The sequence below is a fragment of the Rana temporaria genome, chromosome 3 (genome assembly GCF_905171775.1).
Source record: "Rana temporaria chromosome 3, aRanTem1.1, whole genome shotgun sequence".
NCBI classification, from domain to species: domain Eukaryota; kingdom Metazoa; phylum Chordata; class Amphibia; order Anura; family Ranidae; genus Rana; species Rana temporaria.
The window spans coordinates 341,637,423-341,655,137 of NC_053491.1; the positions used below are offsets into that span (position 1 = coordinate 341,637,423).

General features: G+C 41.0%; 1 protein-coding gene across 4 annotated transcripts in view; it reads right to left on the reverse strand.

Annotated features, from left to right (window-relative positions):
- The window catches only part of GRIA1 (glutamate ionotropic receptor AMPA type subunit 1), a 445,232-nt gene that overhangs the window by 99,249 nt on the left and 328,268 nt on the right, over window positions 1-17,715 (reverse strand). For all 4 annotated transcript variants that reach the window (XM_040345114.1, XM_040345115.1, XM_040345112.1 and 1 more), the window contains exon 10: window positions 969-1,175. In XM_040345114.1, coding sequence (XP_040201048.1) covers window positions 969-1,175 — 207 coding nt within the window. The remainder of the gene's footprint in view (window positions 1-968; window positions 1,176-17,715) is intronic.

Consider the following 17,715-nt stretch of genomic DNA (forward strand, 5'->3'; position numbering starts at 1 on the left):
TTATTGGATGAGGAGATGTAGTGATATTTAGTGCTGCACTATTCTTTGTACTATATGTTTATATGTTAACAACATTTTTGTGCTGTTATAATTTTATTCCATCAATTCTGATTACACAGGCATCATCATAAAACATGTTCCAGAGCAATATTGCACAGCTGATACTGAAGCAAGTGAATAAAGACAGAAGATGGCTGAAAGAAGTTAATGCATGCAATGTAAATGCACTACTCTTTGTTTGTATAATCTAACAGAACTGTATCTTGATCATGTCCAGTGGTCACGCACATGGTTGAAGATACAGAGGCTTCGTAAAACTCAAGAACACTCCACTTATTTAATTTCACTTGATTCACCAAACTCACAGAAAGTAAATGATGAGAAAAATGCAGGTATGCACATGTACCTTGGTTCCCCAAAAAACTGTGAGATTCTTATATATGTAAAAAAATATTACTAAAAATCCTGGTGTCAAGCTACAGTCTGCCTCCTTCTACCTCCTGAGCCTTATTATTCTTTCATAATTACGACTAACAGCTTTTCTGACCATTAGGCACCCAAAAATTAGGCCGCTTTGGGGATGAATTATGTTTCTTTATTTCCATAGACATGAAAAAATGTCACTAAAATCAAACCCGGTGGTCATGTGGTGTTGTGTGCTAGTATATAATGTAATTATAATTATATCAAATGGTCAAGTCGTGTTGGAAGGTGTAGTGTCAAATACAAGGAATGAAAGAACTGTGATTGATTTAATTGCCCAGTGGTCAGGTCATGTTGGAGATGCAATGTTCATTAGGGGTTTATTTATCAATTAGGATTCAGCTTCTCTTTATGCCAGCTTCTATAACCATTACTAACATAACTCACACATCGATCACCAGGTCACTGTGTTAATTCAAACTCACAGAATATAACAAGCCATAAAATGCATTAAGTGAACACCATAGTAACAGTGACGTACGTACCCCATACACCAACTCTCCCACCATTCCATTCCATGCCTTCATGTCTGAATCACGAGCTCCATATTTTCCATCCCTTACGATCTCCAGTTTGTACTTGAATCCAACATGCTTGGCAATTTCCTGAGCCAGCTCAACACAGTACCCCTCAAACTTATCATTGCCTTCAAATTCATCAGCATTCTTTTTGTACATAACATATGGGGATTCCTAATAGAAGAAGAAATAATGAAATTATTTGTATTCTAAAAGACAAAAGGCACGTGAAAAGTGTAATAACATTAACATTCAGTATTCATCTTTTTCTGATTTGACTATAGGAAACCCAAATCTATGTAAATTGAGTCAGTCACACTCTGTGCAATTAGATGACTTTTTTGGACATGTGTAGCACACCTAGTGGCCTCAACTGGTTAAAGCAAAACTATGGTTTCCCATTTATAAAAACATATATGCTACAGCATTTATTTATAAGTGCATCAACACTTCTTAGTACCCCTGCAAATCCTACAAATACCTGTTGATCCTGCCAGCAATGGTTCGGCAATGATGCTGCACTGCTTTTAAATTTAGAGCATAGGTGCCACTCTCATGTAAGGTGTGCCTGCTTGCACTACAGTGGGATGAAAAAATGTTGCAGGGGAGTTGCTATGAGCCTTGTTGTCACTGGTGATTTACAAGCCTGTAGCTTGTCAATCAGCACCTGGCCACACCTAGTTTATCCCTCTTTTTTCTGGATTAAATGCACTGCTTTTGTTGCTGAAATCCTCTCATTGTGAGCTGCATTATTTCGCAGTGGGAACAAGTGAGGTACAAATTAAGGAGGATTTGGCTTAACACTGTGTGATCAAACTTTAATTCTATTAAACTAAAAGTTCTTGCATATTGTCACCACTACTACATCAGTCAGTACCATTGTCATCTAACATTGACCTTGCTCTGTAATTCTAGATCTACCACCAAATACATATTTCTCCTAATTATTATAAATTGTGTTAATGGTTTATGTAAATATATATAAATGACACTCGTGGCCATCATCTGTGATGTACATAATAAAATATATAAAAGACTTATGCGCCACTCGGACATCATCGGCCACCAAGGATGAAGTCGGAGTGGTGCGCCAATCCGCGCATGCCTAGTTGTATCGGCCACGCCGCCCAACGTTGTTTATGCCATGTGCCATTTTGATGCTTGGCGTTGAAATGCTGGGCAGCGAGGGTGTATATAGAGGACACCACGGGAAGGAGATTGTTGTACACTGGAACTCCTGGGTGTTTTTTGGGCACTGAAATATCTTAGCTTGTTAATATTTTGTTTCTGTTTGGCTTTTGAGGACTATAAATACACTGGGCCAGATCCACAGTGAGAGTACGCCGGCGTATCTACTGATACGCTGGCGTACTTTCAAATTTCCTGCGTCGTATCTTTAGTTTGAATCCTCAAACCAAGATACGACGGCATCTGGGTTTGATCCGACAGGCGTACAGCTTCGTACGCCTTCGGATCGTAGATGCAATACTTTGGCGTCCGCTGAGTGGAGTTTGCGCCGTTTTCCGCGTCGGGTATGCAAATTAGCTATTTCCGACAATCCACGAACGTACGAGCGGCCGTCGCATTCTCTTACGTCGTCTCTAGTCGGCTTTTTGTGGCGTATAGTTAAAGCTGCTTTTTTGCGGCGTATAGTTAGATTTGTCATGTTAAGTATGGCCGTCGTTCCCGCGTCGAAATTTGAATTTTTTTTTTTTTTGCATATTTCGTCTGTGAATCGGGATGGACGTAAGTGACGTCTAAGTTTAAAAAATGACGTCCTTGCGACGTCATTTCGCGCAATGCACGGCGGCAAATTTTGAAACAGAGCATGCGCCGTTCATTCGGCACGGGGACGCGCTTCATTTAAATGAATCACGCCCCCTAATCGCCGATTTGAATTCCGCCGCCAGAGATACACTACGCCGCCGTAACTTATGGTGCAAATTCGTTGTGGATTTGAAACAAAGCCAAGTAAGTTACGGTGGCGTAGCGTATCTTAGATACGCTGCGCCGTTGCCGATCTATGTGGATCTGGCCCACTATATTTATGCATATTGTCCAACTCCAAGCTGTATAAACTTGAATGCTTTTTTTTTTTTTATTTAAGCATATCAGGTGATGTGTATTTGTGTAATGATGGGGGTGTGGCCTAAGGAGATCAAAACCCTATATCAAGGTATGCATAATTATTAGTAAGCTTCTTTTCCTCAGGCAAAATGGGCCAAAAAAGATTTAACTGACTCTGAAAAGTAAAACATTTTAAAAAGTCTTTCAGAGGGATGCATCTTGAAATTGCTAAGATATTGGGGAGTGATCATAGAGCCATCAAACGTTTTGTTTCAAATAGTCAACTGGGTTGCAAGAAACAAGTTGAGGAAAAAAGATGCAATTTAACTGGCAAAGATTTGAGAAGAATGAAACGTGAAGCTACCAGGAACACATTATCCTCCAGTTTTCAGAGACATGGCCAAGGTAAGGTTGGCTGAAACCTTACCAGCAATGAACAAGACACATAAGTTGAAACGTCAAGACTGGGCCAAAAAATATCTAAAGACAGATTGTTGAAAGGTTTTTTGGTCTGATAAATGAGAGTGACTCTTGACAGACCAGATGGATGGGAATGTGGCTGTATCAGTATCCGGCAGAGCACCACTTCAACTCAGATGCTAGCAAGGCGGAGGTGGGTATTATTAAAGATGAGCTAGTTGGACCTTTTCAAGTTGAAGAGAACTTAAAATCAACTCCCAAACCTACTGACAGTTTTTAGAAGACACTTTCTTTAAGCAGTGGTACAGAAAAAAATCTACGTCTTTCAAGAAGACCAAGATATTTATGCATGACAATGCTCCATCGCATGCATCAAAGTACTCCACTGCGTGGCTGGCCAGTAAGGGCCTTAAAGATGAAAGAATAATGACGTGGCCCCCATCCTCACCTGACATAAACCCTATTGAAAACTTGTGGGCCCTTCTTAAATGGGAGATTTACGGTGAAGGAAAACAGTACACTTCTCTGAACTGGGTGGATGTGGTTGCTGCTGTACAAAAAGTTGATCGTCAACAGATCACACATTTTATTTTTAATTTAGTTGCATTATATTTCTGCACACCCAATAGTTCAATAGTTACCCAATAATTGTGCACACCATAGATATTTTCAGAGGAAGCCAAAACCTTACTTTTACTTTCTTATATATTCAGGTTTGAGGTTTATTAACATTTTGGATTGAACGAGAGCACTGTAATACAGTGGAACCTCGGTTTAAGAATAACGCGGTTAACAAACGTTTTAATTTCCAAGTAACTTTTTTTTTCAATTCTGACTCAGTTTGCGAGTGTTGTCTCGCAAGACGAGCGGAATTCAACCTAATTGGGCCTGCAGTACCGCATTCGGCCTGAGGATCGGGGGCGCTAGAGCCGAACAGTGCCGCTGGCTCGGAAAGATGTGGAAATTCTCAGTTTCCGAGCCTTTCCGCTGTTTGTGGAGATAAGCTGACGTGTCCTTGGGCCTTTCCGGCCGCTTCCAAGGCTCTCTGTCACCTCCCCATCTCTGGCCGCATGTGGTATTGCATCCCATTAAAGTCAACGCGGAACTAATTATTTTCGTTTCCATTGACTTCAGTGGACAAACTCGATATGTGAGTTCTTTGGATCATGAGCATTCTCCTGGAACGGATAATGCTCGTAATCCGAGGTTCAACTGTGTATATATATATATATATATATATATATATATATAAAAGATCATCATTTTTATATATATGATTTGTGCTCTCCATGTTTGGCCTACCTAGTCCAAATTTTTCATTTCTTTTTTTTTCTAATTGTTTTTGTAGGGCTTTGCAGTAGAGTTTCTAGTAGATCTAAAAATATTGTTTAGAGATTGTAACCTATATCACTTTAAAATGTATGTGTAACCATAAATGCTTGATTTAGTTTTGGAAAGAGTAAAGCCCTGTACACACGATCGGTCCATCCGATGAAAACGGTCAGATGCACCATTTTCATTGGTTAACCGATGAAGCTGACTGATGGTCAGTCGTGCCTACACACCATCGGTTAAAAAAACGATTGTGTCAGAACGCGGTGACGTAAAACACAACGACGTGCTGAAAAAAACTAAGGGCCAGATCCACAAACGAGATACGACTGCGTATCTACTGATACGCCGTCGTATCTCTGTTTCTAACTATGCGACTGATTCATAGAATCAGTTACGCATAGCTAGCCCTAAGATCCGACAGGTGTAATTGAATTACACTGTCGGATCTTAAGGATGCAATTCTAGGCCGGCCGCTAGGTGGCGAGGCCATTGCGGCCAGCGTAGAATATGCAAATGAAGACTTACGGCGATCCCCGAACGTCCCGAACGGCCCGTCGATCTAAATCTAAATACGTTTCCGTCGGGTTACGCCGCGTAAAACTAGGGCTGAGCTCTAGTTCTCTTAAGCCATGTTAAGTATGGCTGTCGTTCCCGCGTCGAAATTTAAACATCAACGTCGCTTGCGTAAGACGTCCGTGAATGGCGCTGGACGCCATTTACGTTAACGTCTAAGCAAATGACGTTGGTGCGATGTCAGTTAGCGCAATGCACGTCGGGTAATTTACCCGACGGAGCATGCGCAGTACGTCCGGCGCGGGAGCGCGCCTCATTTAAATGGGATTCGCCCCATTCGATTGGGCCGCCTTGCGCCGGACGGATTTAAGTTACACCGCTGCAAATTTACAGGTAAGTGCTTTGTGGATCGGGCACTAACTTGGAAAAATTGCGGCGGTGTAACTTAAATCGGGAAAGTTAAGTTGCGCCCGGGCTACGTGGATCTGGCCCATAGTTCAATGCTTCCAAGCATGCGTCGACTTGATTCTGAGCATGCGTGGATTTTTAACCGATGGACGTGCCTACAAACGATAGTTTTCTTCTATCGGTTAGGTATCCATCGGTTAAATTTAAAACAAGATTGCTTTTTTTTAACCCATACAAGATCAGTTTGGTCCAATGAAAACGGTCCATCAGACCGTTCTCATCGGTTTGAGCGATCATGTGTACGCGGCATAAGGAAGGATTAAATTCCATCCGTTTATTTATTTTTCTACCTGCATCCTGTTGGGTAAATTGAAAAACAAATTAACTCCAAAAGTTATCTGCTACGTTATAGTGGAAATCTAGAAATGTTAATTGTCCCTAAGCAGCACTATGAAAAGTGTACCTTTTGTCTGAAATTCATCCTAAAAAATAAAATAGCAGCACATTTTCTAGTATTTGAGTGCCTAGGAACTCCTGTTTCTACAGATTCATAGCTGTATATCTGCAGTGTGAGATATAAGGCACTGTTCCTTGACTGCTAGTCTCAATCGATTTGGAGTAAGATCTTGTGGTGTCACTACTGTAGTGATTGCTGTTCTTTTTGCTGGAGGCTTTGACATGAGCAAGTAAAGCCTTGCCTCTACCAAGATGGCTATACCATACAGAGACAAGTAATTCAGTTAAATCTGCTACAGGTAGACTACAGGTCATACTGGTGACTAGTCATTTGTCTCCTCCAATTTTTTTTTTTTAGGTACATCTTTCAGAATTCAGTTCTTCTTTAATTAAAGTTCAGTTTCTATTTAATTAAAGGCAATCTATGCTTTAGTGAGGAAATCCCCACAAAGGCAGTTGTCACTGTTAAGTGTAGGATCTTTCCCCACTTCCTGTTATCATAACTACTATAAAATGTTGGATTTCCCATCAATTTCTGTCCCCTGAGATGGTAACTCTTGTCAGCAGGACACACATGCACAAATCAAAAAAACGCTGTAGATAGCACCAAAGGTGGCGCAATAATGCAACTGTACATTACCATAACTGCAAGTTAGTTTTTATAGTCTTTTATTTTCAAAAGATCAACATGATAAGAAATCGAACGCGTTTCAGGGGTTCACACACTCGCCTCTTGTGTGTTATGTCATTTTCTGGAATGTTTAAAAAAGAGTTTGCAGCTTGAAGCCTGTTGCTAATGTAGCGCCCTGCTCCTGTTGAGTAGGTGCTATTTTTAAATTTAAGTTATATGAGCTGTAGTTTAGCTCAGAATGATTATGTCAAATTATTGGTTTCTGTTCCACATCAGCTGTGTTGCACATTTTCCACTTGACTGTGGGTGTCGCTGTCACCACAGGTCAAGGTTGGAAACACAGCGGGTTGAGTGCATTGAGTATTCTTTCCCAGAAGCAGCTCAGTGGGCGTGGTCCCCACCGCTGTGGATTCTGGGAGAGGGTACTTAAGGGACAGACACTGTTCTGGCGGGGTCTTCCGATCCTGACCTGATGGCTCTCCTGGCCTCAGGGATGTGCTAGCAGTTTTTTCCGGCCATGGGGTCTGATGGCCCGAGGCTCCACTACTGAGAGTAGGCCCAGGAGTTACTGGGGCCTCTTGGTCCAGGGTTGGTCCTGTGCTGTCTTGTCTGTGGGAAGAAGCCGAACAATTGGGGATTCAATTAGAGGATGCATCCTGGTCAATCTACTTCACAGTGCTGCCGGCTGGCTGAAAGATCCTGGCACTGTGTAGCTGTGTCTTTGGAACTTTTGCAAAGTGTGTGTGTGGTTACATGGTCCTGTGGCAGAGGACTGTGCAACGACTCGTTTACACTCATCAAGTCTGTGGCAGAGACTTTTGAACGAGCTTCGCACCGGCTGCTAGGTCAGTGATAGAGGCCTATCTGGTGGTTGCTGAATCCAGTGTGGAAACGGTTTGTCCTCTTGATCCAAGAGCGTATCCGTAATCCGCAAAGCAAAGTACCTGAATCTCCCTTAACCCTCCATCCCACTGTCAGAATTTGTTCAATAAAACCTTGGAAGAAAAAGAGACTAAACTCTTCAAGGAGGACCCCTAAGACGAATGTGGTAAGGTAACGGCAGGCCCAAATTCAAACCAGGAGCTCCTACGGTGTTAGTGCTACACTAATAATATTGAATGTAAAATCAACAAACACTTTTACACCCTTCTGAGTTCAGGATTTTCTAAAGTGACATAACATACAAACCCTGATGAAGGAGGAGTCTGTGAACCCCTGAAACGCATTGGATTTTTTTTCTCTTGTTGATCTTTGGATAATAAAAATCTACTCTGGAATTAATTTCTAGTTCCATAATGCCACTTATCAACTGTATTTCCTTAAGCACTTCTGTTTTGTTTGGGGCTTCTATAAGACCAGCCTCAGAAAGCGATTCCAGTATAACTAATAAGATGTTCATATATAATATTAAACATTAACAAATCATAGTGCTTTTTAGGCCTTGTTCACACGGGGCTTAAATACCCTATGCCTGTGCAGGGTCGTTTATACCTGAATGGGGGGGCAGAGATGTTCCATGCATCTCTGTGCAGGCAGCCCCATTCATGACTTTTGGGGCAAGGCAGCTGCACAGACACATCCGCTGTATCCCATATGACATCCCCATCACGCACACTCGGTTAGTTCGGGAATGGAGTGTCCATGCAGGCATCAATGAAACTGCCGACACCGGGATGCAGGGAACACCTGTGCATCCTTGTGCAGGTAAACAAACCCCCCCACAGGCATTCAGTTTTGTACATTTTTTGTAAATGAGGCTTTATGCACTCAGCAATCTATACAAAACTAAAAAGTCGGGGTATACAAACATTTTAAAAGCTGGATTTGTAAAGGGCTTGCATGAGCTTATTTGTTTTATTAAAACAGAGTTAACTGTGGCAAAGCAACCCACAGGAGTCAGTAAAGTCATTTTTCTGGTAACTGCCTCAGTTATCTGTTTCTAAGCCGTGCCTTGTAAACGATACATTAGAATTCCTAGCAATTTCCTTTGCCTGAGAAACCAACCAATCTGAATTAAATTAAGGTTTAGACATGGACTGCTGTCTGCAACTGAGGGGGATCTGAAAGCCTAGGCATAGACAAATCTTGTTCATAAAAAAAAAAAAAAAATCGAGGAAGAACTTGATATCAAATTGGAGCAGCATGATGTCCAAACACAGCCTTGGTTGTGATCTTATCACACCTCTGCAGTTACTAACGCTGAAGCTTTGCTCCTGGCTGTCTGCAGCGAATTTATACATGTATAGATTTTGAAATCTGATTTATTAATGTATCATAGGACAAAACTGTTCTTAGGACTTGTTTCATAAAATATTTTATTTATGATTTTCTGTACAGCAAATCATTGGCTTTTTCAGGTTCTTCTTTTTTTTTTTTTTAGGAAGTGATCCCTTGAGTATTTTGAAGTAATTATTTATTTGTCAGATAATTTTAAACTGGAGACATCAGTATTAAATAGTAAATAGATACCCAACATGTCACGCTATAAAATTGTGCACGCTCGTGGAATGATGGCCAACTACGACACTTAAAAATCTCCATAGGTGATGCTTTAAAAGCCTTTACAGCAGTGGTTCTCAACCTGGGGGTCGGGACCCCCTCAGGGGTCAAATTACGATTTGCCAGGGGTCACGAATCCTAGGCTGTTCCTGAAGCCTGTGCTGCTCTCCCAGTTTTTTCGCAGTTGCCCAGCAGGGCTGTCCCTGGAGCCTGTGGCCACCCAGCTGGACTGTTCCTGGAGCCCGTGGCCACCCACTCAGCCTCTTCGCAGCGGCCCATTCTGTTTACGGGATGGGTGGAGGGCAGAGACTAGAGGTTAGCTGACTGGTGAGGAATGTGAAGTGGGAGGGGCTGGAGGAGACCCTATTTCCTATTTTCGGCATAGGTGTCACTGCTACGAGACACCACAGAGTCGGAGACACAGGGAGTAACACCATCTGTGATTATAGTTGCCATTAAAAGTCCCCACTACAGTTCTCGATCAGCAGATGACCTTGATCAAGAGCATCTAAGTTGGTTAATCAGAACTCCCACCAGCGCTACCACTGATCCCACCCCCCACCAGCACTGCCACTGATCCCCCCCCCCCCCCCCTCCACCAAGGATTAAAAGAAGGAATTAGTTGAGAATACATGGAAGGGAGAGGAATAGAGGTGGAGGAACAAAGAAGAGGGGAGAGAAAGAACAAGAAAGATGGCTAGAGAGAGGGATGGGGGGAAAAAACAAGAAATTAGGATAGAGATAAAAAGGAAAGAAAGGAGAACAAAGAGAAAGAGTGGTACATCCGAAATGTAGCATAAGGGGTTTTAATACTGTATGAGTGGAAGGGAGCGCTAAATGTCCGTGGGTTAGGGGTTTGTCTTGCCTGGGATGCTGACAACCCACGCTACAAAAATAATTTTACTGTTAGGGGTCCCCACAACTTGGGAAATGTTATCAAGGGGTCACGGCACTAGAAAGGTTGAAAACCACTGCTTTACAGGTTACCTGTTTAGAGTTACAGAGGAGGCCTAGTGCAAGAATTATTGCTCTCGCAGTCACATTTGCGGTGGTACCTCACATATGTGGTGCGAATACTGTTTACATATTTGTGCGTGACTTACGTATGCGTTCACAGAGGGATGGGGGTGCTTCAAATTAAAAATCATCCCTTGTAATAGAAAAAAGAATGCATGAATCTATCTATTAGTGATAGACAGGTGCAGGAGAGAGGGGGCGGAGCTCCTGCGCCTTTTATGGATGCACCGCCACTGCCCATACTTATGGTGACTTTTTTTTCTACAACAGCATAGCCCATGAGTTTTTATTAGATGCTTTTCTTGGCACATGCTCATTCATTTACTTGGCAGGCCAGTCACATTTTTTGTAAATTTACCTTTCATTTTTTTTTTCAAAATGATGACAAACTAATGCCTCATAGATGCCAACTAATTTGTTCCACATCTTGAATCTAATTGTGCACAGCCCAGAATCTGGCAGGGATTAAAATAAATAAATAAATAAATGGGTTCCTCTTTAATAAATCATTTAATAACTAGATGTTGGGTTAGGAAGGACCACTCCTTTAAGCAGTGGCAGGACAAGGTCATCTAGAGCCCAGGGCAAACATGCCAACCTGATCCCCCCCCTAAAATTTATAAGCATGCCATTTAATTTTTTGAAGTAGGTATGACCTGAAGATGAGTGTAAGATCACCTATATAGTTTCAAGGATCGCCTTTACTGTGCCCACCATGAGTCCAGTGTTCATTTACTTTAGTAAATCAGCCTCAATTTGGATAGCAGAATTTGGGCAACATCTAAATGGCATATTATAGGGTGCATTAGCTGGTGTTTAATATGCAAGGCATATACAGTAAAACCTTGGATTGCAAGCATAATTTGTTCCGCACTTGTATATTAAAAAGCAAATTTCCCCATAAGAAATAATGGAAACTCAAATGATTCGTTCCACAACCATTTTCTCACAAGTCCTTCAGTTTATAGTCCATATAAAAAGATTTTTTAGCAATGTGATAGGTTGTGTAACCATAAAATGTCCATCCACAAGGGGATTAGAAGCAAAATCCAGCAGGAGCTACAGAGTATAGAAGAGAAGAGAGGGGCTTCTAAGTGTAGCAAAATGGTTACATTTAATGGAGGTACAACATTTACCAACTCACGTTAATGAATAAAAAAGGCACATCTAAGTATGCAGGCATCTGGGGTAAAGCTGTCCACATATATCGTCCTCCACACCACCGGCTCCCACCGCTGTCAGTCTGCAATCGTGACTGGGAAGACTACCCTGCAGTAGAGCGATCTAAAAGCGAGGCTTGAAATGTTCGTGGAGCGCAGCGTGGAAGGGATGACGTTGATGGTGGTTCGGAGGATGGTCTATGTGGACAGCTTTACCCCGAATGCCTGCATACTTAGATGTGCCAGTTTTTATTTTTTTCTAACACCCTAGAGAATAAAATGGCGGTCATTGCAATACTTTTTGTCACACCGTATTTGCGCAGCGGTCTTACACGCGCACTTTTTGGGAAAAAATTCACTTTTTTTTATAAAAAAATAAGACAGCAGTAAAGTTAGCCAATTTTTTTTTATATTGTGAAAGAATGTTATGCCGAGTAAAATCACACCCAACATGTCACGTTTCAAAATTGCGCCCGCTCATGGCATGGCGTGAAACTTTTACCCTTAAAAATCTCCATAGGCAACGTTTAAAAAATTCTATAGGTTGCATCTTTTGAGTTACAGAGGAGGTCTAGGGCTAGAATTATTGCTCTCGCGCTAACGATCGCTGTGATACCTTGTGTGGTTTGAACACTGTTTTCATATGCGGGCGCAACTCACGTATGCGTTCGCTTCTCTGCGCGAGCTTGTTGGGACGGGGCACTTACATTTTTTTTAATTTAGTTTTCTTATTTATTTTTATTTATTTTATTAATTTTTACACTAAAAAAAAGGGTCACTTTTATTCCTATTACAAGGAATGTAAACATCCCTTGTAATAGAAAAAAGCATGACAGGTCCTCTTAAATATGAGATCCGGGGTCAAAAAGACCTCAGATCTCATATTTAGACTAGAATGAAAAAAAAATCAAAATAAAAAATAAATTTGTCATTTGAAAAAATGACAACAAGAAAATATGCCTTTAAGAAGCATGGGCGGAAGTGACATTTTGACGTCGCTTCCCCCCTACTATGCTATGGAGATGGGTGGGGGCCATATCGTATCCCAGCAGAGCAGAAGACAGGACCCGATCGCCTCCGCGGCTGCCGACGGCTCCGGTAAGCGGCGGAGGGTGCGGGAGAGCGGCGGGAGGGGGGACCCTCTCCCACCGCCGATAACGGTGATCTCATGGCGAATCCACCGTGGAGACCACCGTTATCGTTTAAAGGACCGCTTACAGGAAAGATGGATATCTCGGTTGTGGCAGCGGCTGCTGCCGTTACCGAGATATCCATCTTTTAAAAAATGACGTATATATACAGTGAGCGGTCCTTAAGTGGTTAAATGTAACCATATTTCTAAACTTAGGCTTAATGTACATGGGACGTTTTACAACCTCCCCTGAACGATTTAACTTGACAGATAGTAACCGGCGTTTAAAAAAATGTCAGATTTGCCATGTTTACATGCCATGTTTAGACAACTTTTTTTTAAAGTAACATTTTTTAAACGCCTGTAAAGGAAACACGGCTAAATGCAAGTTAGTAGTGTTGAGCAGAATACGCCATATTCGATTTCGCGATATATCACGAATATATAGCCGAATATTCGAGAAATATTCGCTAAATTCGAATATTGGTGATATTTTATCGAAATGAAATTTTTGCGAAATTTCGCTATTGCGAATGCGAAAATAATTGCGAAATTTCGACAACAGCGGAAGGAGCACTCTGATTGGCTCAGAATATTCGTGATATTTTGCACTCTGATTGGCTCAGAATATTCGTGATATTGTATCCAAATTTCGCAAAATGCGAATGCGATATTGATGGCGAAATTTCGGAAGGAGCACTCTGATTGGCTCAGAATATTCGTGATATTTTACAATACAAAATAATTGCGAATATTCGGCAAATGTGGAAGGAGCACTCTGATTGGCTCAGAATATTCGTGATATTTTACAATACAAAATAATTGCGAAATTTCGACAAATGCGGAAGGAGCACTCTGATTGGCTCAGAATATTCGTGATATTTTACAATACAAAATAATTGCGAATATTCGGCAAATGCGGAAGGAGCACTCTGATTGGCTCAGAATATTCGTGATATTTTACAATACAAAATAATTGCGAATATTCGGCAAATGCGGAAGGAGCACTCTGATTGGCTCAGAATATTCGTGATATTTTACAATAGAAAATAAAAAGTGTTTTGCATTGGTGGTGATTCTTTACTCTATCCATCTGTCACAGCCGTTTGTCAATCAAACACCTTGAAGATTGAACACGTTCATGCTGCATGCTTTGGACTTTTTTTCACTTCACATATCAAAGACATTTTTATGAAAGATTATTTTTCTATTATTGGGACTATATTTCTTTATATATTTGTTTCACTGTGTATTTCACAAGTTATTTGCGCTTGCTTATTTTATAATTTGCCCACATGTCTTGTCACTAGACATATTTTTTATTCTTGTAGAGCGACTCCATTTTCTGTCTTGTATTAATTTATGTTGTATAACATTTTTGAGTTGCTGCTGTATTCTCCCCTTTTTTTAAGGTATGCACAATTTTTTGCTTCTTACAAAAAAAAATAATATCAAACATACAAATATTCATAACAGAAACATACACAAAGCCCCCCCCCTTTTGCATCAGAGACAATCAGAGTTCTCCTACCACAGTTATCGAAAATTCACAATAATTTTCGCATTCGCATTAGCGAAATTTCTCAATTTTTTTTTTTTTTATACTCGGCAACATAAAAGGATCGCCTCAGCTTAGCTACTCGGCCCAGGGTCTCTAATCATACCAGCAATGCTTTTAGACGTCGATAGGATGTGATCTGTTTTAAAAATAAAATTGAAAAAATGCGAATATTCGGAATAGCGAATATTCACCGCGAAATTTGAAATATATTGCGAATACTCGAATATGCCATATTCGAGCCGAATATTCGCAATACGAATATTCGTGAGCAACACTACAAGTTACTGCGTTTACACGCATTTACAAGCTGTTACATGCGTTTGGCGTTTCAAATGCCTCTAAACATCTGTTCTGAATGCATTTTTTTGCTTTCCAAAAAATGCTTCTAAACTCAACTGCCTAGAAATTACTATAAACAACCCTGTGTACATGTACTGATAAGATAACATAGAGGAGAGTTTAGGGGCAGCTGAAAGAAATGTCCAACTGCTCCTAAACATCCGTTTACCAGTAGTAGTGTACGTTCCTCAGTGACGACGTCTATGTGAGACGAAACGTACGCCGGTAGGTTGACGCACTGACGTCATCACAAGTGGACGGACGCCTGCATGCCGGCCGGCTTTTCTTTACAATACGGACGCTCTGTTTTTACTTATGCTGTTTTATCTTATCAACATTGTAAGTGTACATCCTTACTTTTATTAAATATTTGTGTAATACTGTATCACACTATGTGACTATTCTTGCCTTTTGGGTATACGTCTGGTGATTCCTTTTGAGTGTTTCAAGTGTATCCAGTCTAATTTTATCCTACCTGGTCGATGGAGTGTGGCTGATACCTGCAGTTGTCATCATACAGGCTGGTTTCTAGCTTGCCTCTGGTAAATAGGAATTTTATGTGGTGGTGGAACACGAGTGTCTGCAGTGATATATTGGGTTTAATTTCCTTCCTGTTGGCACCCCCAAGTGTGTGACCCACTTCATCTTCGGACCCTCCACATTGATTGTTTCATCTCCTTCTAGAGACTCTCCTATTATGTGTTTTTAATTTTTCATATTGTTTATGGATCGCGGCACTGCCATCCTCATATATATATTTTTTTTCACAATTTTTTTTCATTATATTTAGTCACGATTCTTCTTAGCGCAGCTTTCTATTATTATTATAGTAGTGTACATGAGACCATGGTGGCAGGCCGCCATCCCGGAAAATACATACGTATACAACATTTTTTGTACACAGACATCCTGTATTATTCATATCTATAGACACCATTGACATCATACTCCTGATGAGAGGATGAATCCTCGAAACACGTAGAGTTCGTTTATGTCATTACAGTTTTACTCTTTACCCAGATCTACTTATGTACTGGCTTATTTATGTCATTATGTATTTATTCAATATGAAATTATTCATCATTTCTATGTATGTAGCTTTGTATGGAATTTGTTTCTATGACTGTATCATGTACCCTGAGAACCCGATTTTTGGTTCATTTTATTTCCATAAAAAATTTACTGTTATTTTTATATACTGTTTGTACCTTTATTTTACTGAGTGACTGGCCTCACTTAAAGTCCCATGACAAAATTTTTTTTGTATAAAGCCTCGTACACACGATCGGACTTCAAACAAACTTTTCTGTGGATTTTAGTTTGAAGGGCGATGGCCGTGAACTTGGTATGCATACACACACGACAGGACTTTTTCAGCAAACTTTCCCCAAATCACATGTTTTTTCTGCTCTTTACTGGGAACCCTTTGGTCAACTTCTGCTATTGTTGGTTGGTTTTAACATTGGTTCTGAGCATGGGTATTTGTACTTCGGACTAAAGTCACGGCAGGACTTTGCACCGCGGGACTTTTGTTGCCGAAAAGTTTGTCCATTTGCAGAGCGAACTTTTGTCCGATGAAAACCGAAGAAGTTTGTCCAGTGTACACACGGTCGGATTTTTTTGAAAACCTGCTCATTTTGAAGTTTGTTGTGAAAAATCCCAATTGTGTGTATGGGCCTTTAGAGGTGCCTCTCTTTTCTTTAAAACCCCATGCACACGGTAGGACTTTTTGACAACAAACTTCAAAATGAGCAGGTTTTCAAAAAGATCTGACCAAGTGTACGCTCCATCGGACAAACTTTCTCTCTGCAAACGGACAAACTTTTTGCCAACAAAAGTCCTATGGTGCAAAGTCCTATCGTGTGCACAGAAGTCCATTGGACTTTAGTCCAAAGTACACACACACATGCCCAGAACCAATGTTAAAATCAACCAACAATAGCAGAAATTGACCAAAGGGTGGCGATAAAGAGCAGAGAAGAGCAGAAAAATCATGTGGTTTTGGGAAAATTTGCAGAAAAAACGCCCTGTCGTGTGTATGGTGTTCCCAGCCAACTCCCTTCGGACAAAAATCCACTGAAAAGTTTGTTTGAAGTCCGATCGTGTGTATGAGGCTTTATATTCAGTTGTGATGTGGCACAACTTATATATCAAGTAAAAATGTATTAAAAAATGTTGCTTGTCTTGCAAAACGCACTCAAACCAAGTTACTCTCAAACCAAGGTTTTACTGTACTTGATTAAAAGGTCTCTATCTCATGTTTCTCATGTTCTGTACCTTCAGCTGACCTGGGATGGACACTGATGTATAATGGCATTATATTCTTTCAAACTGGAAGGAGCTGGCTCACAAAATCAATCTCCTTTTAAAATGAACTACATTAGTAGAAGAACAGTATAGCTTTTAAATGGAAGCCATGGGGTTGTCCAGACAGGATTCTTTTATGTACAGTTTCCATGCATCTTTCCCTTGTGGGCGTATGATGGCAGGACAGGGTTGGCAAACAAGTAAAGGAAAGAACTGTTTCCTGGGAAACTCTTATTTTCACAAATAACAGCACTATTAGAAGGTAGGAAGTTCTCCCTCTGTGCAGTACATAAAGTGCGTACAGCAATGCATAACCTGGGTACTTGTCATCTCTAAAAAGCTATTTTGGTGACACTGGTCTTTTCTAATGAGTATTACTGATTCTACATTTCTCTTCCAGAAAAGAAACTGATAAAAGTATTTACTGGATACAGGGCCGGCCTTAGGTGTTCAGGCGCCCTGTGAGAGCTAATCCTGTGGCCCCCCCCCCCCCCCCCCCATCTTCACCCCTCGCCCCCTGGTCATCTAAACATACACAAAGAGGAAAAAATATTTGTAACAAATAATTTGTTTTAATTCAACTTTACATTACACAGGACCCTGTATCTCTGGACCCCCTTACTTTACACAGCACCCTGCATCTCTGGACCCATTTACATTACACAGCCCCCTGCACCGATTTAAATTACACAGCACCCTGCGCCTCTGGACCCCTTTACATTACACAGCACCGTGCACCACTTACATTACATAGCACCCTGCATCTCTGGACGCCATTACATTACACAGCCCCCTGCACACCTTTACATTACACAGCACCCTGCATCTCTGGACCCCTTTACATTACACAGCACCATGCACCCCTTTAC